This window comes from Mya arenaria, chromosome 3 (assembly GCF_026914265.1).
Source record: "Mya arenaria isolate MELC-2E11 chromosome 3, ASM2691426v1".
Taxonomy (NCBI): domain Eukaryota; kingdom Metazoa; phylum Mollusca; class Bivalvia; order Myida; family Myidae; genus Mya; species Mya arenaria.
In genome coordinates, this window is record NC_069124.1 from 84,339,453 (window position 1) to 84,364,662 (window position 25,210).

A 25,210-nucleotide genomic window follows, 5' to 3' on the forward strand; every position below is an offset into this window, starting at 1 on the left:
TTAATTTTTCCAGTCTGTACCTTACTAAATAACATTTACACAAAAGCCTACCTTTTTCCTTTCTGATGTCTTCAAGGACTTTTTCTATGGCAGTTTTCCACCTGGACCGTGTGTGGAGGAGGCGTGACCGACTCAAGGCATTCACCTCGTTACCAATTGCAGGCCTGAGCTCGTTAAACAGGAAGTGGCAGCGCTCAATCACTGGAGCACATACCTCCTTGTATGAACCATTCTGCTCTTGATGTGCCTACAGGTACAAACATGAAAACATACGTCTATACCTGCTGTTTTGAGGCTTTTTCCATAATTTTGTATAATTTCAAGAGCTGTCACACTACCTGGGTAAGTGACCAGTCTCACCAAGGTGCCATCCAGTCCAATAAATTACAAAATTTCTAATATGCTTACATTCAGCAAGAGCTATCATAAACTTAAAGCATAATTATGTCAAACTCTATGATGGTTGGTGTCCAGTGTAGGAGAGAATGCAGTAAGAGGTAGGCACACGTCATCTTTGTGTTCCAAATATGTGCCAATTTATTTTAGAAACACTCTTTGCATGACAAAGATACAACCCTGAAACAACCACCTAGACCGTATAATTATACATATATGCAGCATTTCATGATAATAAATCTGTAAGTGTGACCTTGACCTTTGAGGTAGGAACTTTGGTGGTCTTTAAGTACTGATCACATGCACCAAGTAACTATAAATCCCTCCCTGCATGAAAAAGTTACAGTCCAGCCATGGAAAACTGGATGGATGGACACATGCACGGACGGACAGAGCAATTTTAATATGCCCACCTTCGGTAGCATAAAAAGCAGGTTGAAAACATTCAGTTGCATTAAACTGTTTGAGTTAAAAAAAAAATGAAAAAATATGTCAATAGTCCCAAGTGCTTCATAAAACATGAAAAAGTGTAGTCATCTGACCTTGACAAGTGACCTCTTGACCTGTCCAGCGACCCGTAACAGCTCTATGATGGAACGAGGTAGGGTGTGTTTGGAGTGATCCCCTTGACCATGCTCTACCAGGCCCAGAACCACATGGGCAAGGTCATGGTGCTTGATTAACACTGCCAACAACAACCTGAGAAAAGAAAGGGCAACAAGAATCATTTTTCAGTCTAGTTATCCTAAATTTATAAAACTTCATTGTTATCAATGAAAAAGACAATTAAATTTCTACTGAATGCTATACAAATAGCTTCTGCCCAAATTAAATTTAGCGCTTTGTGCATTCTGCCTAAATAACACTTGGTATACATGGATATGTCTACCCAAAAATATCATGAAATGTAAGAAAAAAATTCTCTTCTTCTCCTCACCTTCCGACCTCCTCTACTGGATGGTCCTGGGTGAACTCAATGGGTAGACCAAGGTGGTGCTGCCTGGTGTACCTATCCATCATAATGAGAAAGGATTTGACACCGGGTTCCTGACAACGCCCCTCCGCCAGGGCCACCAGGAAGGGCCTTGAAACATCTGAGATTGAAGCCTGCCTGTCAAACAGAGCCTCCTTCTCCTCAAGAGCCTTCGCTGTGAGCTCTGCTACTGACTGACTCATACCACCTGTGGAACCACAGACACAATGTGATACACATGTCTTCACAACTGACTTTACAATAATCAGCACTATATACTATTAGGAAGATTCCATTTATTATAAGAGCCTAAATCATCTAGATTCATCACATTATTTTTTCATAAATATATAAAGAGTTAACAGTTTACAAAACTAAAGTGCTTCACAGGAAGTGTGTTACCAGGTGTTGTAGTGACACTAGAAGAGCGACTCTCCCCTTTCTCCTCCTCAAAAGGGTTCCTTGGGGAGAGAAGCTGCAGGCCCCCACGAAAGAAGTCTGACTCGAGCCACTGGCGACACTCAAGTTCCTCTTGTGAGAGGGGGGTGGAGCGGGCAAGATGGGCAGCCTGAAGGCCCAATAGCAGCCCAAGGGTTCGCTCACTGTCCATTAGTGGAGACGATGCTGAGCTTGTGTCTGTCAGCTGGATCATATCTTTCTCAGGCTGCAAAGCAATCACCACAGAGTAGGCAAAATGTAAATGGATGAAAACATACACAAACAATTAAAATCTCCTTGTCTTAAAATAATAATATGTGAATTTTCCATCCTAATGCAGAATTCAGTTTTACCTCGACATACTGGCCCACATAGAAAGCCTGCATCATCTCTCGGGCCGCCAGGGAATGGTGGGCATTCTCAAACTCCACAGTTGCATCTCGGCCTGCAGTCTCTATCAACACATCCCTGCCACATGGAGCCTGCAGAATAATATTAATGTTTTTAATACAAATACACTAAAACTGTTATTACCACACAACCAAAGTCTACAATGTAATACATATATTAAGAAGGCCAAGGAAAAAATACTATAACATTTTTATCACTTGTAAAGATAATGTTGTCTTCTCATTATTTTTGTTGTAAATGTACACTAATTCCTTGACTTTTTAGTGACTGAACATATATGCATGTGTATTATAGCTTCCAAACTTTGTGAGTAAATGCACATGAACAATTGTGAAATGTGAGACTAATAAACAAATCTATACCAAACTTGCTGAGAATCAAGCTTTTACTACCCAAGTGAGTGATAGAAATGGACAATGTCGAATTATGGACATGTTAATTTTAAAGCTTTTTACGCATATCAAAAAAATGTTATTTGAAGTCATTGAGTTGTGCCGTCTTGCCCTACCTCACCTGCTTTAAAATATAACTACTCCAAACAAAATCAATGTATCTAAGTGAAATCTTGAACATTCAGAGAAAAGAATCTAAAGATTCTTGATATATGTTTGAATATAATTACTACCACTTTTAAATGTTTTATGTACAGCATCTACATGATTTTTGAATGGTCCTTCTATTTCATTTGCTCTATTGCTTGCATGCATCAAATGACTCACAATGTTTACCTTTATTTTGAAGTCTTGTACATCGTACACCTTGCCGTGGAGGATAATCCACATTCCCCCATCCTTGTTGTGGTTCTCAAGGTCAGCCCGCCGGATAATCTGGACATCCTCCAGCGGCTTCTGGCTCACACGCTCACTACTCTGGCCTGCTGGGTAAAGTATATCACTTTTAATGACATTTACACATTTCTCATTACCTAACTGCTCCTTGTGTAACCCATAATATTTTACAACTGCAAATAAGACAATATATCATAACAAGACTTAAATCATTAATGTACATCCAACCAAAAGATGCTATTCACTCACCCCAGACGCCGGGCCATGCGAGGTCTTCCCTGTCCTCACGTGTGAGGCCGGGCGCAAGCCTATTGTACTTATCGAGGATGTCAAGGATCTGCTCAAGGACTGGAACGGAGCCTGACATCTGCACCACTGCCGGAGCACGCAACTGCAGCAGCACCATACAGGTCAGCATCTCCGGTAACAACACACCTGATATGGCAGAAATAAGTTGAGGGGAAATTTTGTTAAGCAATAATCTTTTAACACTGGAAAACTTCATTATGTTACCTTTTAAAAGATGCTGATCAAAAATTAATCTTTTTCTAGGTGTTAAAAGGTGTACAGTGACCTTTTGATCAGGTTTAAACATGTAATGAGTTAAATGTCTCTGGTTCCTATGAAATGTTATACAGTACCGGTGACATCGCTGGTGATGATCTTGGAGACAAGGGAGAAGTGTTTGCTGCTGTTGGAGGCAAGACTTGCACCTAACGGAAGGATGTCCATCACATGACCGCACAGCAGGCTCGAATACTTCCTCAGCAGGGAACCAGCTCCCTGCAGCTCTGAGTCTGAAAACACAATTTTTCTTTCCTAATGATAAAATATTTGATTTTATTCATTCAAAATTATCCAGTTAAGGTAAATTAAAAACCTAAAACCAATTTAAGTCATGCTCATGAAACAAATACCGGTATGTCAAACTAAAGGTGGTAGTAATGACCAGAAATTATTATCTAAGAATAGTTATGGTTCAGTATAGGGCCGTCCACAATATTAGGCCCAAGTGAGGTAAAGTGAGCAGATCTAGGACTAAACACATCATGTCTTGTGCATTAAACACGATACTCCGCATGTTATATAATTAAAATTGCCCAGATCATTTCCTTGCTTCTTACCCAGGTCTGCCGGAGCTGTAAGGATGGTGTTGTGTTTGGGAAACATGCGGGCCACAAGGAGTCTCTGGAACTGTAGCAGGAGGTCAAGACTGGGGGACGCGTCACGCATCACCGTATCCTCCATCTTTATTACACCATCACGAGACAACTCATGGAGGAGGGATTGAGAGTGGGCTGAGGAGTTCCTGCAATAAACACAGAAATAATCTATCCAATCATCATCTTTAAACTACAGTATAGCAACAATAAAATGTATCTGAAATCATATGGAGATGTGAGATCCTCCCCGATTTCCCCTTTTGTAACATACCCAAGTCAAGGTCTAGCCTAACCTTCCCCTGCCCTCCCCTCCCTCATCCCTTGTCCCCGTCCTTATGAAACTAACCTGAGTAGCTGCTGTATGAGTTGTAGCAGGGGTATGGTTGCCCCTCCTTCCTCCTCTGGGTCTGGCCCTATCTTTCCCTCCCCTCCCTCATCTCCCTGGCCACATTTACTGTCTTCTTTCTGCTCAGATTGGTCCTGAAAATTTCAAACTCACAGTCAAGTAACATATAAAGGCAATTTCTAAATAGCTCTAGAGCGTAGCTCAAAGCTACATGGAAGACAATAGCTGTACTTGAAAAGATTCAATTTCACAGCAATCACCAATAAATACAATTCTAGGCAAACATTTTTGAATCTTTTATACTGCATTGCCATCTCTACCTTTTTATCCTCGAATGCCTCTGTTTCTTTCTTGATAGCTGCCTCCATAGCAAACTCAAGCCCGCCATCGGCCATCAGGCTGCTCACCAGCAGGTCTGTCATAAAACGTTGACCGGCACTCATTCCAGACACATCGTGACCTGCAGTCGTATTGTATCATTATATAATAGGCATGTTACATTGCAAATGTAAGCATACTGGGTTAAAAGTAGTGGTGGTGAACAATATTTATCTTCTGTGTTATAGCTACTTTATGAAAAAAATTCAATGTTCACATGTAAAAGCAAATGTGCCAAAATTGATATAAACCAAACCAAAAATGATCGTCAATGCTTTATGCAAGCAAAAAAGCCATGTTTTTGTAGTTGAAAATTTCATATCTGTTAAAAAACCAATAGAAGTACCCTAATACCTCTTGAGACAAAAGTGAAAAATGTTATGAAATTCTCTCAACATAAAACCATGAGCATTTACCGCCAGAAGAGAGGAGTGTAGATAGAGTGCGAGCCCTCTCCTCAGCTGTGGGGAGGAGGATGGACCAGCCATTCTGCAGTGTGTTCTGTGCGGCCATCTGGACAGTGGAAATGACTCCACTGTTACTGGCCAGGCTGACCACGCGTCTCTTCAGGCTGGATACGAGCGAACTCCCGGCTCCCAGTCCCAACTGCTCTAGGCTCTCATTGTGAGAGATTGCCACATGAAGCTGTGAAATGGATAAAAAAGGAAAAAATGTAAGACAAAGTTATCAATACCTTCTAGTATGACTAAGTATTCAATAATCTTTAAGTCATACAATACGAAAAAGTATTTTATTATCAATAAGTCACAATTACTCCATTACATTGCAGTCATTAATATATTCAGTTGACAGTACTCAAGTCTTAAGGTACATGTACCTAAAAATCTAACTGAATACAATCATCATTTAATTGAGACATATTCAATCATGCGTCAATAGTACAACCCTTTTGATCACAGCTTTTATACTCAGATCATAGGAAAACAAGGTGACAGTAACCGTAACCAACACCCACCTGTAGGTTGAGCAGGTTTAGGCCGGCAACAGCCATGCATTCCTTCTCTTGAGGTGGGGGCCAGTCTGAGGAGCCATCCAGGCCCACACAAACCTCCCCTAGCAGCTCATCCAGCTGCTCAAATGTCACGCGGTTCATGTCCACCACAAATGGCACACGCATACTCACAGTGGGCTGGCCTCCATATGACCATACAAAACTCTACAAATACAATGAAAACTATTTCAAGAAATGATTAATCATTGACACAAAAACACTATTTTGATATAATCATAGTATTTGAAATTGCCAACTCTCTTCAAAGTTTACACTTTATAACCATCCACCTTTACTTATGTGTGGGTCCTCTAGGTTGCCTACAATCACTGCTAAACCCCTCATTACGCACCTGTGAGTTTCCACATGCTGCCCCTATTATTTTCTTGCCATCAAGGCCAGGAAGGAGTGTAGGCTCTGTGCGACACTGAACAGCCACATCCCCCAGCTGACCATGCTCGCTCCGGCCCCACCCGTAGACCTCACCCTCCTCTGACACCGCCAGACAGTGCATCGACCCAACCGAAATGTCCACAATCTTTTGGCCTCCGAAATACTCTATCTGCTTTGGTAACCTTACATGCTCCTCTGTCCCATGGCCTAATCGAAAGTTGTCCCCTTTTCCCCTTCAGTGGAAAATTTATTTGAATTCAGAAATCAATGGCATATAAGACATATTAATCTATTCATACAAGACATTGCTAGTGTGCCTAAAACATTCAGTTTGCAAACTGACTGTTGAAAAATAATTTTCGATTCTATCAAGTAACTGAAAGGAAGAAAAATATTTAACCTATAATGACACAGTACTTGTTAAAACTATTGCTGATGAGAGAGGCCTCACCATGAGAATACTGATCCCGACTTGGTGAGCGCCATACTGAACTGGGCCCCACAGTAGACCTTAATCACATCCTGTCCCATCAGCCTCTCAATCACCTTGGGCGTCTTGCAACCATCACTGCCACCTCGCCCAAGTTTCCCATAATCACCATCACCCCATGAATAGACTGCACCTGAAGACAGACAGACAGATAAGCTGAGACCAATCATACAAAAAACGACTTTTATTAAAATTATCATCATGTAAGACTTTCATCAACTACAGATTAATCTTAAAATATAATATATTGTCTTAAAAGCAAACATACTCAAACACAGAGTGGTGTTTACCAGTGTCAGTAACAGCCAGTGATTGTGCATCTCCACTTCCACATGCCACATCAATGACTCTGTGGCCTTTGAGGGCAGTGACAAGGTTAGGGACCGTCTGATCCTCACTGCCCCCAAGCCCGAGGCGCCCATAGTTGCCCCGCCCCCAGGTGAACAGCTCCCCCCCCGCAGTGATCGCTCCACTGTAGGTGCTTCCACATGAAATGTGCACAACCTGCTTGCCTGACAGAGCCTTCACCAGCGTTGGTTCCTCACGAGATCTGAATGATGAATGGACATATAAACAGATGTACAGAAAGGTACATCTGTGCAGAAACAGAACAATATTCACCTGAAACAATCTTAAAAAGAGCATTTCAAAGCATGGTGCAATAAATAAAGCCAGATTTAAAAGTTTGCTATATATGTGCCTACGGAAATGACATTTGTACAAAGTTCCTTTTAAATTTACATCTTAAATGTTGTTTGAGTAATGGCCAAGGTCAAGGTTTTGCATTGCCACGACTTCTACACAAAAGCTATTGCCAAACCTCTTTGTATATTTTTAAAAACTAAACGACATAAAAATCAACAACTGAACAGAACAAGTAACACTTATAATAAACTTATTTTCTTTCTATCCAACATTAATTGACATGTAGTTAATGAGTATGTACATGTTATCTCCATGTCCGAGTCTTCCTCCGTCACCATTACCCCACGAGAACACCTCACCATCCCGGGTGAGGGCAAGGAAGTGTTTCCCGTCTGGGTGGGCTGCCAGCTTCACCACCTCTCGCTCACCAAACCCACCCATCATCCACATGGACTGCAGCAAACAGATACGGACCATGCATTGAGTAAGGTAATTTAATGTTGCTTTTGATAATAAGAAGATGACTCCCTTACATAGAATATTGGCATTATAAAAAAATGCATCAACCAATCTAAAAACATATATATTAATATTATATGCTTTACAGTGCTTTATAGAGATAATATTTCACTGTTTTAAACTGTTTTACACAGGGCTTGGACACAATATCATCGACCAATGAAGTAACCTGTGCATATATTTGGAGTTTTTCTTATAAATGCAATAAAATGTCTTTTAATACCAATTTAGGCCTATAATAAAAAGAAAATTGGACTGTTACAGCACAAGATAGCAAATATATTCCACCCCAAAAACACCACTCACGAAAGGTAACTTTTGGTGCTCACTCGGTGAAATATATTATGGTGTTACACTGATACAAACTATAATCCTTAATATATTTAACATTTACATACTGTATTAAAGATTTTTTCCTTCTTGACAACTTACAGCAGCTTCAGAAGAGTACGAAATCAGGTAGACATTGCCATTCCCTGCTAGGACAATGATCACTTTCTCGGCACAGACGACCTGCTGCACCCCACAGACATCGTTGAGGAAGTCAAGAATGATGGGGCCAGAGCTGCCCCCCTTCCAGGCGAATGAGCCCCACCCCACCACCTCCTGGTTTTGGCTCAAACGGTGACTCTATAAAGTATTGTGAACATTAAGGTAATAACCTAAATCTAACTTAAATATGTTAACAAGAGTGTCGCGGAGGAAAAGTCAATGTTGGTCTTCTGTTTAGTTCATCAGTTGAAAAAGGTTCATTAAAAAAGGTGCATTATTCAACAATGATTGATTAAGATTTAATGGCCTTGCTAGTCATGTTGTCTTGGACAACATGTGTCAAAAGTTTCTATTGGAAATCTTGAACATTGTTTGAGCTATGGTTTAAATATTTGCATGATGACACGCATACACACCAAGGCTTTGACAGTCATGCTTAAAATTTGGTCAGTTGCACAAATTTTGAAGAAAGGAGAAATTCCAACAAGGTTTGTTTACAAGGAAAGTGTTACAGACCATGCTTTATCCTGCAATCTGTTGGTGTTAATCAATAGTTCTTATAATAAAGCCATTACCTTGAAATTGTGAGAGAGAGGCAAGAATGGCCATTATGACTATGACAATTACCATGTTGTGAGGCCCATTCACTTTTTTTAGGACCATAACATTGTAGTTAGGGCCATTACCATGTTGTGTGGCCCAGTAACTTTTTGTTAGGACCATAACATTGTAGTTAGGGCCATTACCATGTTGTGAGGTCCAGTAACTTTTTGTTAGGACCATAACATTGTAGTTAGGGCCATTACCATGTTGTGAAGCCCAGTAACTTCTTGTTAGGACCATAACATTGTAGTTAGGGTCATTACCATGTTGTGAGGCCCAGTAACTTTTTGTTAGGACCATAACATTGTAGTTAGGGCCATTACCATGTTGTGAGACCCAGTAACTTTTTGTTAGGACCATAACATTGTAGTTAGGGCCATTACCATGTTGTGAAGCCCAGTAACTTCTTGTTAGGACCATAACATTGTAGTTAGGGCCATTACCATGTTGTGAAGCCCAGTAACTTCTTGTTAGAACCATAACATTGTAGTTAGGGCCATTACCATGTTGTGAGGCCCAGTAACTTCTTGTTAGGACCATAACATTGTAGTTAGGGCCATTACCTTGTAGTGAGGCCCATTAACTTCTAGTTAGTGCTATAACATGGAAGTGAGACCCATAGCCTTGAAGTAAGGCCCATTTACTTGCGGTTAACGCCATTTCCTGGTAGTGAGGGTCATAACCTTGTAGTGAGGATCATTACCCTGTAGTGAGGCCAATTACCTTGTAGTAAGGCACATTAACTTGTGGTTAAGACCATTACCTGGTAGTTAAGGTCATTTCCTTGTTGTGAGGCCCATTAACTGTAGTGTAGCCCATTACCTTGTTGTGAGGGCCATTACATTGTTGTCAGGCCCATTACATTGTGAGGCAAATTACCTTGTTGTGAAGCCCATTACCCTGTAGTTAAGGTCATGGCTTTGTAGTTTGGGCCAAAACCTTGTAGTTAGGGTCATTACCTTGTAGTTAAGGTCATTACCTTGTAGTTAGGGTCATTACCTTGTAGTTAGGGTCATTACCTTGTAGTTAGGAACATTACCTTGTAGTTAAGGTCATTACCTCGTAGTTAGGGTCATTACCTTGTAGTTAAGGTCATTACCTTGTGATTATGTGAGTCAGGCAGGTAGGACCATAATGACTAGGGCCATCACCTTGATGTTAGGGCCAATAACTGGTGATTGTGTAAGTGAGGCAGGTAGGGCTATAACGACTAGGGCCATAACCTTATAGATATTGTCATTACCTTCTGATTGTGTGAGAGTGGCAGGTAGGGCTTGGCGAGGCGGTCCAGGTGAGACATTATGACGAGGGCAGACATGCGCAGGTCAATCGCCAGGCTCTGGTCCTCTGGGTAGGTCAAGTACCGCAGGAAACATTCTGTCGGGCTAACATAATATGAACCCTGAAAATAGGATAACAACATTTAGATATCATTTACTTTTTACAATTGTGATGCAAATTAACTAGAACCTAGAGTCCTTACTTTCCAAGTAATACCTAAATAATAGTATGAAAATGCAAGAGTACTGATTTTTTCATGATTAATGTCAAAGCCAAATAGTTATGACTCAATGAACTGTAATATAACTGTAACTATAATATCAATATATATAGGTAAATTAATAAGTGAAAGAAAGTTTACATTTTTTAACTTCATTAAAACAAATTGACAATGCTTATCATACTTCATCCCATTTGGAGTTTTCAACCACCCTTGGTTTAGAGCTTGTGATTCCCTGGAACCTCTTCAGAAGTGGAATAAGAGGGGCACTGTAGAGGTTACATCGCACCCTGTTGTCAAAGTCATGGCGACTGTTGTTCCAGAGGCCTAGGAGGAGTAGGACAGAGGAGAGCACATGGTTCAAGGTGCCACGCTGTATGGCCAGCTCAAGGGTGAGGGCCAGTGCTGTCTGCTGGTCCTGCACAGGCACCGGCTCCTTGCTGCCAGAGTTGATATCCCTGAAGCAAAAACAGTAAAGACATTTCATATATTTCCTCCTGTAACGTTTTGTTACTGTAACGTAAACAGAGATATACACTTACAATTTACGTTTTAGGTACAACGTAATCCCAATATCCCTGTTAATGATGTCTAGGAATGTATTCATTTAAGTAAATGTAGGTACGAGTGTTTTATTAAAGGGGCAGCTTACCCGGACACAACAGAATGAAGGAATTTGGTGGCCCTCTCCACGACATCGAGCCACACTGTAGAGACTGTACCATCCTCAAACAGACTGGCCTCAGGCAGAGACTGCAGAGCCTCAAGGCTCTCTGCAAGCAGCTCAGAGCAAAGGTCCGAGTCCTCTCCTGACCTCCATGCCCGGCGCAGAAACGCAAATGCAAAACTAAGGGCCGCTCTTGACCCAACACGTGCAAGCCCCATTGTAGCCTTCTCTGCTGGTTTGATGTTGCTGAGGGTATAGAAAATTACAAATGTTAATGTCAGATACAATATTGTAATGTATCAAATTGTTTGCAGGAAACATTAATTACCGTAAATGACTGGATATAAGACACACTTTTTCCCCTCAGATTTCAATGTAAAAAAATGCCTGCATCTTACAACCAGAAACAAGCTTTTGACATTTTTTTCTGAGGTCTATTTCAGGCCAAAATTGGCTCTTCAGAGAAATTAGCTAAACAACTTCAGCGAACACATTATCAATTACCTTTTGGGACGTGTTAATGTGTAGTAAACATAAAAAATATCTACATTAAAGTTATGGAAGCCATAACTACAGAGAAATAAATGGTGAAAAGTTTGTTTAGATTTATGTAGAAAGGGATGTCACTCGCGTCATCTCGATGGAGTTTATATGGGTTAAAATGGCAGTTGAAGATCGGGATACGGTGTATCGTAAAACATTCATTATTTTAAATTTTCATTATAGTATGAATAATTAATATTTTTTGTATAAAACAATAGTTAAACATGCAAATACAAAAGCATAGCTGTACACTGTCGAAATATTTTTTTTCAGTTGTATGATAAGGTCTAAAAACTTGCACTGCCTTTAAGCAGTTTAACATACCAATATTACAAACTGTTGTGATAAAAGTCTTCTTTTTTTGCACTTTGCCACGTTCTTTATACTTTCCTGTTGGTGTTGACATTTTGAGAACAAACACGAACAATATAAGGTTTTCGTTTTACAAAACTTTTCATTCTCGATAGGTTATCGTTTACGATACACTGTCAGAAAGAATATTTTGCTTTGTATTAGTATTGTATGGTTTAAAATAAACATCGCCATTTTCACGAAAAACAAAAAAATTGTCACTGTCAACAAACATGGTGGCCAATATTGGCAGACAATTTTAACATTCTCCCTATGCGTCCTTAAACCCAAAACATAGATTAGAAGTTTTTTTCTCAAGTTTTTCACAGATTGTTTTGCCTGCGTCTTATAACCCCTATCGTCTTATAACCAGTCATTTACGGTATTGGTTAAATTGATAAATGTGGACAATAACGAGGTTACAAAGTTTCATATTCAAACATTCAAATTACAACTATAAATATCACTTCTCTTCATATTTATGTGAATGTTTGTTTTAACCTTAAAGCCTAAGTATAAACAAGAGGTAATGGTAAAGTTAACTTGAAAAGCCATAGCTGAAACTGCAATTTCACTGTGCTTTAAATTTAAACCAGATGAATCCAACTGCCTGATTGTGTAAAAATGTTACTTCTTGCAAGGCGCTACATTAACACAAAGCATTACATGTGTACAATAAACTGATGATGCTCATCATCATCATATCAAGACATCATTAATGACATCATAGAAGAGATTTGTTACATGCATGTAACAGTTCTGTTATGTATTGAGCCTCACTTGCATCAAAACGTAACAGCAATAACAGACAGGGCCTATGGCATCAGCCCTGACTACATATCAGCCATGCTGGAAGAATGTCTCCAGAGGTATTCACTGAACACTGAGGAGAGTTACCCCTTGTTTACCAGAATCTTAGGGATGTTGTTACAACTTTCTTTATGGCCAAAGAAAAAAAGCTTTTTACTGCAGTAGAATGCTACCTGTTGCATGGTAATGAAGAAAAAAATATAACAGTACCAATGACTTCCAAAACACAGGCACTTTTAACATCTGCAACTAATTCTATTTTGGAAAGATTATGAGTTATGTTGAAATGGAATGTTATGATACAAACACAGTTATAACAATATAATTACTGAAACAGACCTTTTTTGCTTGTTGAGGTTTGTCTGATTCGTTTGGCTCTTTTTCGAAGGCCCGCTCTTCTCAGGTGGAGCTTGTCGAGAGATTGCACTGAAGTACCTCTCAAGAACGGCCAGTCGCTGCTGGAGGCGGGTGGTGGACAGGGACGTACACGAGGCTTCTGTGCACAGTTGCTGGCTCTCGTGCAGCAACGACCGTAGGCACACATCCAGCTTCTCCACGTCTGAAAACATATGTATGGAAAGTTAAAGTTTTGAGGGTTCTCATTCATTTTAATGCTTACAACATTTTTATTTTCTGATTCCATGGTCATCTGTTAAAGATTGACAAGATGCCAAGTCGTCCTGATTTAAATATTCAATAAATTCCATAAACACATTTGCTAGCATCTAAGGGTGGACATAAGCCTACTTGTGTTGATTTATCAATTTGAGTGTTATGGTCAATTGTCAAGTCAAATCAATGTGTCTCACCCGGTTCCTGTCCCCATGTCCAGCTGTCAATCATGGGGGCCGAGGGCGGGGGTGTCTGTGTTGATTCAGCCTTTCCTGCCTCCTCCTCCCTGTCCAGGGCAGCACATGGCCCGCAGTTACACCCGTTGTTGGGGCCACAGTGACCGTCACAGCAGCTACAGGACAGCAGCTTCATCCCGCAGTAGTACTTCCCCGTCCCCCCTGGAACATAGCATGATACAGTGGTACTGAAACTGATGTTTTAAATATTGCCTACATAGCTGGTCAGATATACATGCAGAACTATTTGATAAAAGTATAATGAATAATGTAAATAAAATCATCTCTACCATATTTAATTTGACACATCTTGAAATAATATCATTGTCAAAAACATAATTATTTAACTTATATAGAAGGTAACCTGATCAACCATCTCAGTTTTTAAAAACAGAAGAAGTTACACATACCAAAGAAGAAATAACAAGAGGGGACCATTATTTGGTAGATTGGCTCAATTTTATTTACTTTTATGTTAATGGTAAGCCTGAGGGAATACATAATATCAAAGAGAATATTGGCCTCACACAAACCTTACCAACAAATATATACATCATGTCAACATGCATAAGATTGAAGCCTGTCTTGGCAATGTATTTACTTCAACTCATAACAGCGATGACCATCAACAGTCATACACAACACTTGATAATAATTGGTGTCACAGGTAAAAATAATTAACCCTTACCGTCTTTGTTTAAAAAGCAGAAAATTAAATGGCATAATTATAATAATGCCATTTTTCATGTACCACTTTTCTAAACTAATTTGCATCATAATTCTGTTAAAAAGTGTTTTACTTTGTTGCATTCTTCTCAGGATAATCTTTAGAACTTTCACTCTCTGTTTTTCTAACAAATTCTAAAACCTTGCCAAGAAAATGAAAGCCTACTTCCAGCACAATGGGAACAGTTTATTTATACATGCTTTTGTAGAGACAGGTGTACAGAAAGGTCTGGCAAAAAGCTGTCATAACAGATCCAACTTATCACTGGTCCAGATAAACACATAAACTCATTCTATATTTTAATTGGTACAAGGTGGTAAAAGCAACCCCAGCAGACAAATCCCCTTGTGGAGGTAAAAGTTCAGTTACCGAAAGCAATCCTTCAGCAGACAAAGCCCCATGTGGAGGTAAGATTTCACCAAACTGAAATAATCCCCCAGCAGACAAAGCCCCATGATTGTGGAGGTAAGATTTCACCAACCTAAAACAATCCCCCCACAGACAATGCCCCATGTGGAGGTAAGAATTCACCAAAGTAAAATAATCCCCCAGCAGACAAAGCCCCATGTGGAGGTAAGATTTCACCAAAGTAAAACAATCCCCCAGTAGACAAAGCTCCACATAGAGGTAAGAATTCACCAAAGTAAAATAATCCCCCCAGCAGATAAACCCCCACATAGAGGCAAGAATTCACCAAAGTAAAACAATCCCCCATTAGACAAAGCCCCATGTGGAGGTAAGAATACACCAACCTAAAACAATCCCCCACCTGGCAAAACCCTATCTGGAGGTATATTTCACCAAACTAAAACAATCCCCAAGCAGAAAAAATCCCATGTGGAGGTTATATTTAACCAAACTAAAACAATCTCGCAGCGGACAAATCGATCCTCATTTGAGGTAAGAATTCACCTAACTAAAACAATCCCCCAGCAGACAAACCCCCATGTTGAGGTAAGTATTCACCAAACTAAAACAATCTCCCAGCAGACAAAGTCACATGTTGAGGTAAGAATTCACCAAACTAAAACAATCTCCCAGCAGACAAAGCCCCATGCAGAGGGGGTAAGAATTCGCCACAATAATACATGGTCTGGAACAGTGGGGTAGGACATTCTGTGTTCACATATTTGTAAGCTTCAATCAAGGTATGTTTCACACTACATAATAAAAGATAAAAAAAACTGCCTGCATAGACAGGACTCAAAGTCATAATTATAAAGCAAGGTACAGTAAGAGTCATAATCAAGCTACTCTTGCTTAGAAGATCTCTACAAACCAGGAACACTTTTACTCAGAGAACTTTTGACAATTAAGGACTGTAATTACATTATTTTCATCAACACAAACAAAAACAAATGAGCATTGAAGTCAAGCCTGGAAATCTCATTTTCTTATCTGAGTTATTACATCACAGCAAGGTTTTGCAGCAAAACTATTCTTAGGTAATTTTCCCAGCAGAAATCTTGGTTGTACTATACTAGTGCTATGTACTGATTTATGAATGAGGCCTTGGATGACGTCAAGCTGAGGTTTGTGCCAGCAACATAAAGGCATACTGCTTAATGCATTTGGGAGTGTTGGGCAGCAGACCCCTGGGGTATTACATGTCCTTACTGCACTTGGGAGTCTTGGGCAGCAGACCCCTGGGGTATTACATGTCCTTACTGCACTTGGAGTCTTGGGCAGCAGACCCCTGGGGTATTACATGTCCTTACTGCACTTGGAGTCTTGGGCAGCAGACCCATGGGGTATTACATGTCCTTACTGCACTTGGAGTCTTGGGCAGCAGACCCCTGGGGTATTACATGTCCTTACTAGCTGCACACTTATTCCAGGCTTTTTAGGAACATGAGGATATTTATTCCCCATAAAGTGAATGCACTTCATTTTATTTAAAATGTCTAGGAAAGTGGGTGCTTGCAAAAAAATGCTGATACCCTATACTTAAATTTTCCCTTTGATTGAGTTAAAAACTGTTAGAAACAATTGATGATAACTTGAGTCATTATCTTGAGCCATAGGTTATAATGTTAAATTTGTATGCCTATCATTTGAAAAGGGAGTGCTTGCTTGACTGAAATGTAAAATAAACAACCCAAAATGTGCTCAAAATTACAACATTAGTACATGAACAAATCCTAGAAACAAAGTAAAATTAAGGTACTAAAATATAATATAGTATTCAATGTTTATCTTATACAGTTTGATATATATGCAGATGTCCATATAGTAAGTGGTCAAATTTAAGACAATATGATGTTAAATAGCCTTATTTTGCAATCATTTAAGGACAGATTTAAAGCTTGTTTGTACTTAATTCTCTCTTACAATATATTTTATTGAGGGTTGTGTTTTCTTTAAGCTATGGCTTATAAAAGGACTAACTAGCTGTGTTTGTTGGGCTATCCTTTGACAGAAATGTCAATTCTTTATTTAACACTAGGGCACTAAAGAGGTGAACATTTGTGTCAACATGCAAATAACAATCCTCAGCACACTCAGAACTCTTCCACTACAAACAAGACATTATGTACAGATCTGATTATTTCCTGGCACTCCATCTTGTAGTAATGAAAATTAATGCCATTGCAAATCAGATTGAAGTGCTTTATATTGATAATTAACCAAGTAAACATGTGTACTAAGCAATTAATATTTCCCTACCTATATTCTAATAATAAAAGAAATCAGAACTAGTTAAAAATTGTTGGTGATGGTGAAAAGAACTCTTGCTAGATATTGCTGTTGTAATAACCTCACAGAACATTAAATGGCAATATAGAACTGGCTGTAAATTCTCGTCTGACTGGCAACACTATCCAGTAAATTAGAAGTCAAAGACATGATACAAATACTAATTGGTAAAACACTTCAAGGGAGCCATTGGCAAAACAACAAATGAATAATTAACATTATCTGTCTGGTATTATAAAGCCATGTACATTTCCACCAATACTTGACTTTGCAAAGGATGTAAGGTCCCTGGAATATTATAAATGTATAATATAATAAAATATAATATACCCGATATAAATAAGATATTTCAATTAAAGGACATTATAGAACACACAACTGAACATTTTATGATGATATCTTTACAGAACATAGATATAAAGAAAAGTATGATTATTTATTTTAGGATAATTAAACAATTGGGCTTTTTCAAACAGGCACTATGAATGCAGGCATTAAAGTCGGACACATGAGTGATGAAAACATGAGTAAAATAATTGTCATAAATTATCAGGGTAATGATACATGAACGAAAATTCTTTAACAGAAAGAAGTAATGAAGTTATAATAGAAATGCAGCTCATATATCAATGCTTCAAGTTCCATTCAATGTGATCTAAAACATTTTAAGAACAGACAAAGCCTAAACTGATTTGCTAAAATAATATATTTTAATACGTTTATAAAAGGTCATAGATCTGACATTTTGTTAACAAGATATGTTTGTCAAACAATATGCACCCCCCCCCCCCCGAGCACCATGTTGTCGGAATTATTTGGACAGTTGAATGAAATATGCATGGACCTCCAGGTCAAGTTTGAGGGCCATGGGTGCAGGCAGTGTCAAGTTATCACACAGACAACCGTCTGCATTAAAGGTCACTGTGACCTTGACCTTTGACTTGATGACCCCTTAAATTAAAAGGGGTCATCTCCAGGTCAGGCCCAACCCCCTAGTCAAGTAGGGCTTTGGGTGCAGGCATTGTCGAGTTATCACTCAAACAACATTTACGCATTCAAGGTCACTATGACCTTTTACCTGATGACCTCCAAAATATATAGGGGTCATCTACTGGTCTGGCCCAACCTCCAAGTCAAGTTTGAGGGCCATGGGTGCAGGCATTGTCGAGTTATCACTCAGACAATCTTTTATCATTCAAGGTCAATGTGACCTTGACCTTTGGTCCGATGACACCCAAAATCAATAGGGGGTCATATACTGGTCAGACCCAACCTCCAAGTCAAGATTGAGGGACATAGGTGCAGGCATTGTCAAATTACCAATCAGACATCCTTTTATCATTTAAAGTCACTGTGACCTTGACCTTTGACCTGATGACCCCTAAAATCAATAGGGATCATCTCCTGGTCAGGCCCACCCTCCATCTTAAGTTTGATGACCATAGGTTTAGGCATTGTTGATAAATCACTCGGAAAAGCTTCAAAATCCCTTAACCATTTAAGGTCGCTGTGACCTTGACCTTTGACCAGATGGCCCCTAAAATCAATTGGTGTCAACTACTGGTCAGGCCCTATCTTCATGTGAAGTTTGATGACCATTTGTTCAGGAATTGTTGAGTTATCACTTGGACAAACTTTGGTCTACTGACGGACCAACTCACCGACCGACATGTGCAAAGCAATATGCACCTCTTCTTCATAAGGGGGCATAATTAAGAGTTATATACAATTTGAAAGCAAATATTGTTTTGTTACAGTGGCAAATATCATTAAGAGTAAAGTTGATAACTTCAATAGTTTTCAGAGATTTGATAGACCTGATGGCTGACGGGCTGAACCCATTTCTGTGATATGAAGTGCTGGGGGCTCTTTCCGCCCCAAATGCTTGTCAAAGCACTCTGCCATGGAAGAAAAACTTGCTTTTTAAAAGCCCTTTTGAGGGATCTCTTGACTAACAAGCACACTGAAGCATCAATTCTGACAAATAAAGTAACTACCAAAATGAGTTAAAAAAAAGAGGTATTTTTCTTCTTATTTGACCTTGGTCCCTGGAGCCATTAGATCCGTGAAAATCTGCAAATCTGCAGACAAATCACATCTCCAAACAGTTATAAAAGGGACTGAAAAACAAAACGATGGACAGACATCAATTTTAATGGCATAATGCAATTATAGAGATCAGTATGCCAGCTGGAGAGGGTTTGGTTGCGATGCTGATGAGGAAATTCCATCCGACAGTCAGTGCTGCTTCATGACCCTACATGATGGCTCTGACATGTCAGATATGCTGAAGGTAGACAGTCATTGCACATCATGCAGGCTCATCTAACTTATGTACAGGTCATTTTTGTTCTACTTCTTATATTTACTCATGGCTTGTAAAGTGTCCATTGTAGGATTAGAAGACCAAATATTTATATTATATAAATTTAAACTAGTCGGTAATACTAATAATACTATATTATCATTTTACGTATTTAAAATGTTTCAAATCAATTTATTATCACTATTATTATTATGATTATGATTATGATTATTATTATTATTATAATTATTATTATTATTATAATTATTATTATTATCAAAATCATGGATATTTTATTGTCACTTTCAGTTTTGTTTTTGTGATTGTTTCTGCTGTTTCCATCAACTGATAGCTGAAAATATTTCTCATAATTTAAAAAACAATACATTATATGAAAAGTAAATACTTTACCTGTGCTATCTTAAAAGTCCAAGCAATCAACTACAACAGATCCCCTGAATCTGCAAACCATTAACTCATGTATTCCATGCTATTTTTCTGCCAACATGATGAATAATCCACCAAACTTTAAGCAAATCTAGAGCAATCCATTGTGTAAAAGATTTAACATCCTGAGTGACAGATGCAGCCATTATGCTCATCAGCAGGCTGCTGTCATCCTCTTCCTGTAGCTAGCCTGAGTATTACAGCCATTTTCCCTAGCCATTAACCTTTGGCTTACTTATTATTGTTATTTTATTAAAATATAAACAAGCAACCTCCTACCTAGGCAGCTATGATCATGACTCTTCAATCCACTCAAAATCTCTCTGTATTACTATACTGCTTTTACCTATTTGCAAGCAAAATCAGTTTCTGTAATGGGTTGTAACATGGATTCTCAGAAAACATTAGAAATAATAGATTTTTTTTTCTTACTGCAAATGTGATCATTATTTTTACACCAGAAATAGATTCTACTTTCAGCACAACTACTCTCCCACACTTACACCAGGAAGTGTTTATATATACAGCATGTTATCTCTCATATATAAGACATGTTATCTCTCATATATAAGACATGTCATCTCACATATATCAGACATCTCTCAGGAAAAAAACATGTTATTTCTCATATATAAGACATGTTATCTCTTATAAACACATCATGTTATCTCTCATTTATAAGACATGTCATCTCACATATATCAGACATCTCTCAGGAAAAAAAATGTTATCTCTCATATATAAGACATGTTATCTCTCATATATAAGACATGCTATCTCTCGTATATAAGACATGCTATATCTCATATATAAGACATGTTATATCTCATACATATTTTTTTTTATCTCTCATGTATACATCATGTTATCTGTCATATATAAGACATACTATGCTCATAAAAGACATATTATCTCTCATATATAAGACATGTTATCTCTCATATATACAGCATGTTATCTCTAATACATAATACTAATAATCTCTCATATATAAGACATGTTATTCCTCATATATAAGCCATGTTATCCCTATTATATAAGACATGTTATCCCTCATATATAATACATGTAATCTCTTATATAAAATACATGTTATCTCTCATATTTAATACTATTTATCCCTCATATATAAGACATGCTATCCCTCATATATAGGACATGTTTTCTCTCATATAAAAGACATTTTATTTCTCACATATAAGACATGTTTTTTCTCATATAATTATACATGTTGTTTTTGACAATGGAGAATCTGTCATATATACAGCGAGCATGTTTGGAGAATCTCTCATAATTTTATATACTACATATTTTGACAATGGATAATCTCTCATATACACATTACGTTTTTGACAATGGAAAATCTCTCATATACACGTTACGTTTTTGACAATGGAAAATCTCTCATTTACACATTACATTTTTGACAATGGAAAATCATATACACATTTCGTTTTTTACAATGGGAGATTTCTCATATACACAATACGTTTTTTACAATGGAGAATCTCACATATACAAAACATGTTTTAAACAAGGGAGAATCTCTCATATACACGGCATGATTCTGACAATGGATAATCTCTATTAGACCACAGTACTGCGTTGATCATTGACAAGACATAAAAAACAACTAACCCCATGATACGTGTTGCCATTTGTCCAAGTTTGACCAGTAGATTCAAAGAATAGCCCTTACATAAGCTATAACAATATTGATGTAAGCCTGTGAAAATAACTTCCAAATCTAGCAAAGATTGGTAGTGGAAAAGTAAAAAGGGTTAATGTAGACAGGGTGAAATTAGTTAAATTTTGACAAGGGCCTGCATTCTGGCTGGCTATTTAACTTGGATAGATACTGTTATGATGTCTACAAATACTGTTTGGTAAAGATTAATTAAAAGCACTCAAGTACACAACTGGCCTCATTGTATTTTGACATCTTAAGGGCTGTTACGTCAGAGAGTTTGCTGAAATCTGGCTGGTTATGAACCTAATCCAGATATTTTATAATCTGTCCATACAAGGGAAAGTTACAGCCCGGACATGACAACCTATACTCTATGTCGTTATATGCAGCACTCCATTGTAAAAAAACTCTAAGTGTGACCTTGACCTTTGAGGTAGGGACACGGGTTTTGCACGCGACACGTTGTCTTGGTATGTGGAACACATTTGGCAAGTTATTTTAAAATCTGTCCATACAAGGGAAAGTTACAGCCCGGACACGACAACCTATACTCTATGTCGTTATATGCAGCACTCCATTGTAAATAAACACTAAGTGTGACCTTGACCTTTGAGGTAGGGACACGGGTCTTGCACGCGACACGTCGTCTTGGTATGTGGAACACATGTGGCAAGTTATTTTACAATCTGTCCATACAAGAGAAAGTTACAGCCCGGACACGACAACCTATACTCTATGTCGTTATATGCAGCACTCCATTGTGAATAAACACTAAGTGTGACCTTGACCTTTGAGGTAGGGACACGGGTCTTGCACGCGACACGTCGTCTTGGTATGTGGAACACATGTGGCAAGTTATTTTAAAATCTGTCCATACAAGAGAAAGTTACAGCCCGGACACGATAACCTGTACTCTATGTCCTTATATGCAGCACTCCATTGTGAATAAACACTAAGTGTGACCTTGACCTTTGAGGTAGGGACACGGGTCTTGCACGCGACACGTCGTCTTGGTATGTGGTACACATGTGGCAAGTTATTTTAAAATCTGTCCATACAACAGAAAGTTACAGCCCGGACACGACAACCTATACTCTATGTCCTTATATGCAGCACTCCATTGTGAATAAACACTAAGTGTGACCTTGACCTTTGAGGTAGGGACACGGGTCTTGCACGCGACACGTCGTCTTGGTATGTGGTACACATGTGGCAAGTTATTTTAAAATCTGTCCATACAACAGAAAGTTACAGCCCGGACACGACAACCTATACTCTATGTCCTTATATGCAGCACTCCATTGTGAATAAACACTAAGTGTGACCTTGACCTTTGAGGTAGGGACACGAGTCTTGCACGCCACACGTCGTCTTGGTATGTGGAACACATGTGGCAAGTTATTTTAAAATCTGTCCATACAAGGGAAAGTTACAGAGCCGGACGGACGGACGGACGGACGGACGGACGGACGGACGGAGGTGCAATTTTAATATGCCCACCTTCGGGGGCATAAAAAAAGTTATTCAGTCTTCAGACTGGAATGTGAGATCTGGTTGGTTATTAAATTTGATCAAGATCTTATGCCTATTTACATTGTAACCAAGTTTGGTAAATTTTGAAAAATTAATGCTAAGGTTATAGAGTATAGACAATCAATTTTGACAACTTAATGATTAACAGTCCGATCTTACTGGAATATGTCATGTGCCCATTCATCAGTTTAGATTGGAAAATAATTTCATTAAGTTAGAGAGCAGGCAAGCAATGTAAACCATAAAATAACAAAAGAGTACAATCATGATCCCTATATACATCTGCCAAGCTATGCAAGAAAAAATTGTTCAGACTTATGATGATTTTGGGAAAGATACCTTAAAGCAACAGTCCACCAGATGAGCAATTTGCAAAAAAGAGAGAAAATTGTCGAAAACTGTCATAAACTTGGTATTAATGTGTACTATGCATTGAAACTTACTAACTGAAGTACCACATAGTTTACAATTTAAGTTTAGCAGTTATTTTGTATTTTTCCATTAAAAAAGATTACTGGGTATGTCTACCTAGTAGAATTCATTCCTTATGCGTGATTGGCTAGTCAGTGTTATCACGTGATATTACCGAGGTGTATAGCTTAATTATGTCACCCCATTAGAGTAAGCCGTCGTAGCTCAGTTGATACGACGCTCGACTGCAATTTTGGCGACACAGGTTCGAACCCAGTCTCTGACACAATTTTTTTTTTACATATTGGTACTTTTTTTTACAATTATGATATAAAAGTGTAACACATTCTATTAAATAATTGTCCTGAGCTTCGTTACAGAAAAAAACTTTTTTTGGTGCCAATCTGGTGTACTCTCCCTTTAATTTTTTTAAAACCTGGGATATTTTGATAAATAATAACTTAAATGGAAGATACTCAAATACTATTTTTAACCATATATTTGTTGACTTTAATAACTTCATCAAAATAAAATTCATATTTTTCGAAACAGAATAAAAAAAAGTCAAATAGAATAAGCATTATTACATTGTACGTTACAACTATGTTCCATTGTTGAGTCAGGCCCCTGGGCCTTTCTAATTTTTTACAAGAGCGCAAACTATAGCAAAATACTTCGGTCCTCTTTTGAGGGCACCAACTTTTCATTACGTCAAATTTAGAAAGCTGACACTGTCAATACAGTTTTTGTCAATTCAAGAGTCATAACTCTGGAGTGACAGTGGTGACATGACTGGTTATCGAAACTGACCGTGATATTTTGCCAGTACACATTCTGACCAAATTAACTTACAACAAAGGCTCTTAAAGTCAATATTTGAAAAAGTCTAATTTAAGGTCATTTCTGTAATTAAAGAGAGATTACTCTCAAGTGACTCAAGTGATAAGTCAGGATAACAAACTTGTACAAGATGTTATTCCAATTCATATTCTGACCAAATTTGGTGAACAGTGGACAAAGGCTTCTAAAGTCATTGATCGGACGAGATCAATTTGAGATAATTTCTATAATAAAAGGGCATTAACTCTTGAATGACTAAAGCGATATGGCTGGTTATAAAAAAAATCCAAGATATTATGTCTATACACATTCTGACTAAATTTGGTGATGATTGAACAAAGGATTCTAAAGTAATTAATTAGAAAAGACATATTTTAGGTTATTTCTATCATAAATGGGCAATTACTCACGAGTGAATCATACATATTTTGACCGAATTTGGTGGTGATTGGGCAAAGGCTTCTTAAGTAATTCATCGAACATGCCCAAAAGCATGTCTGCCCAGCCACCAGCCTGTAAGCCTCAGGTAAAGCTATTCTACGTCCAGTTCTATGAACGGGCGTATAAAAATGTGATGTTTTGACTAAAAACAGGAAAGGTCCATTTTTCCTAGCAAGAACAATACTATAAGAAATTGACAAAAACTAGAAATGTGTCCATAGGACACGGATGCCCCCACTTCGATTTTTTGTCACAGAAAATAAGCCATAATGATTATTCAGGATAATCTGCACATATAGGATAAGTTGAGTTGAGTTGGGTTTTACGGCATCGCAAGACTGTATAGGTTATA

At 38.3% G+C, this 25,210-nt stretch overlaps 1 protein-coding gene across 4 annotated transcripts in view; it reads right to left on the reverse strand.

Moving 5' to 3' along the window:
• The window catches only part of LOC128228864 (E3 ubiquitin-protein ligase HERC2-like), a 67,578-nt gene that overhangs the window by 31,972 nt on the left and 10,396 nt on the right, over window positions 1-25,210 (reverse strand). The window contains exons 1-24 of one of the 4 annotated variants that reach the window (XM_052940394.1): window positions 20,223-20,318; window positions 13,729-13,929; window positions 13,259-13,478; window positions 11,201-11,461; window positions 10,733-11,006; window positions 10,291-10,449; window positions 8,385-8,582; window positions 7,735-7,886; window positions 7,079-7,338; window positions 6,750-6,921; window positions 6,258-6,531; window positions 5,870-6,070; window positions 5,310-5,538; window positions 4,836-4,975; window positions 4,516-4,649; window positions 4,131-4,315; window positions 3,648-3,803; window positions 3,256-3,441; window positions 2,947-3,095; window positions 2,161-2,289; window positions 1,772-2,033; window positions 1,334-1,577; window positions 939-1,095; window positions 52-247 (exon numbers count right to left, since the gene is read on the reverse strand). In XM_052940394.1, the coding sequence (XP_052796354.1) occupies window positions 52-247; window positions 939-1,095; window positions 1,334-1,577; window positions 1,772-2,033; window positions 2,161-2,289; window positions 2,947-3,095; window positions 3,256-3,441; window positions 3,648-3,803; window positions 4,131-4,315; window positions 4,516-4,649; window positions 4,836-4,975; window positions 5,310-5,538; window positions 5,870-6,070; window positions 6,258-6,531; window positions 6,750-6,921; window positions 7,079-7,338; window positions 7,735-7,886; window positions 8,385-8,582; window positions 10,291-10,449; window positions 10,733-11,006; window positions 11,201-11,461; window positions 13,259-13,478; window positions 13,729-13,903 (4,513 nt within the window). In that variant the 5' untranslated portion in view covers window positions 13,904-13,929; window positions 20,223-20,318. Of the gene's footprint in view, window positions 1-51; window positions 248-938; window positions 1,096-1,333; window positions 1,578-1,771; window positions 2,034-2,160; window positions 2,290-2,946; window positions 3,096-3,255; window positions 3,442-3,647; window positions 3,804-4,130; window positions 4,316-4,515; window positions 4,650-4,835; window positions 4,976-5,309; window positions 5,539-5,869; window positions 6,071-6,257; window positions 6,532-6,749; window positions 6,922-7,078; window positions 7,339-7,734; window positions 7,887-8,384; window positions 8,583-10,290; window positions 10,450-10,732; window positions 11,007-11,200; window positions 11,462-13,258; window positions 13,479-13,728; window positions 13,930-19,907; window positions 20,190-20,222; window positions 20,319-25,210 lie in introns of those variants that run through there. The other 3 variants (XM_052940395.1, XM_052940393.1, XM_052940392.1) reach the window with 3 other exon arrangements.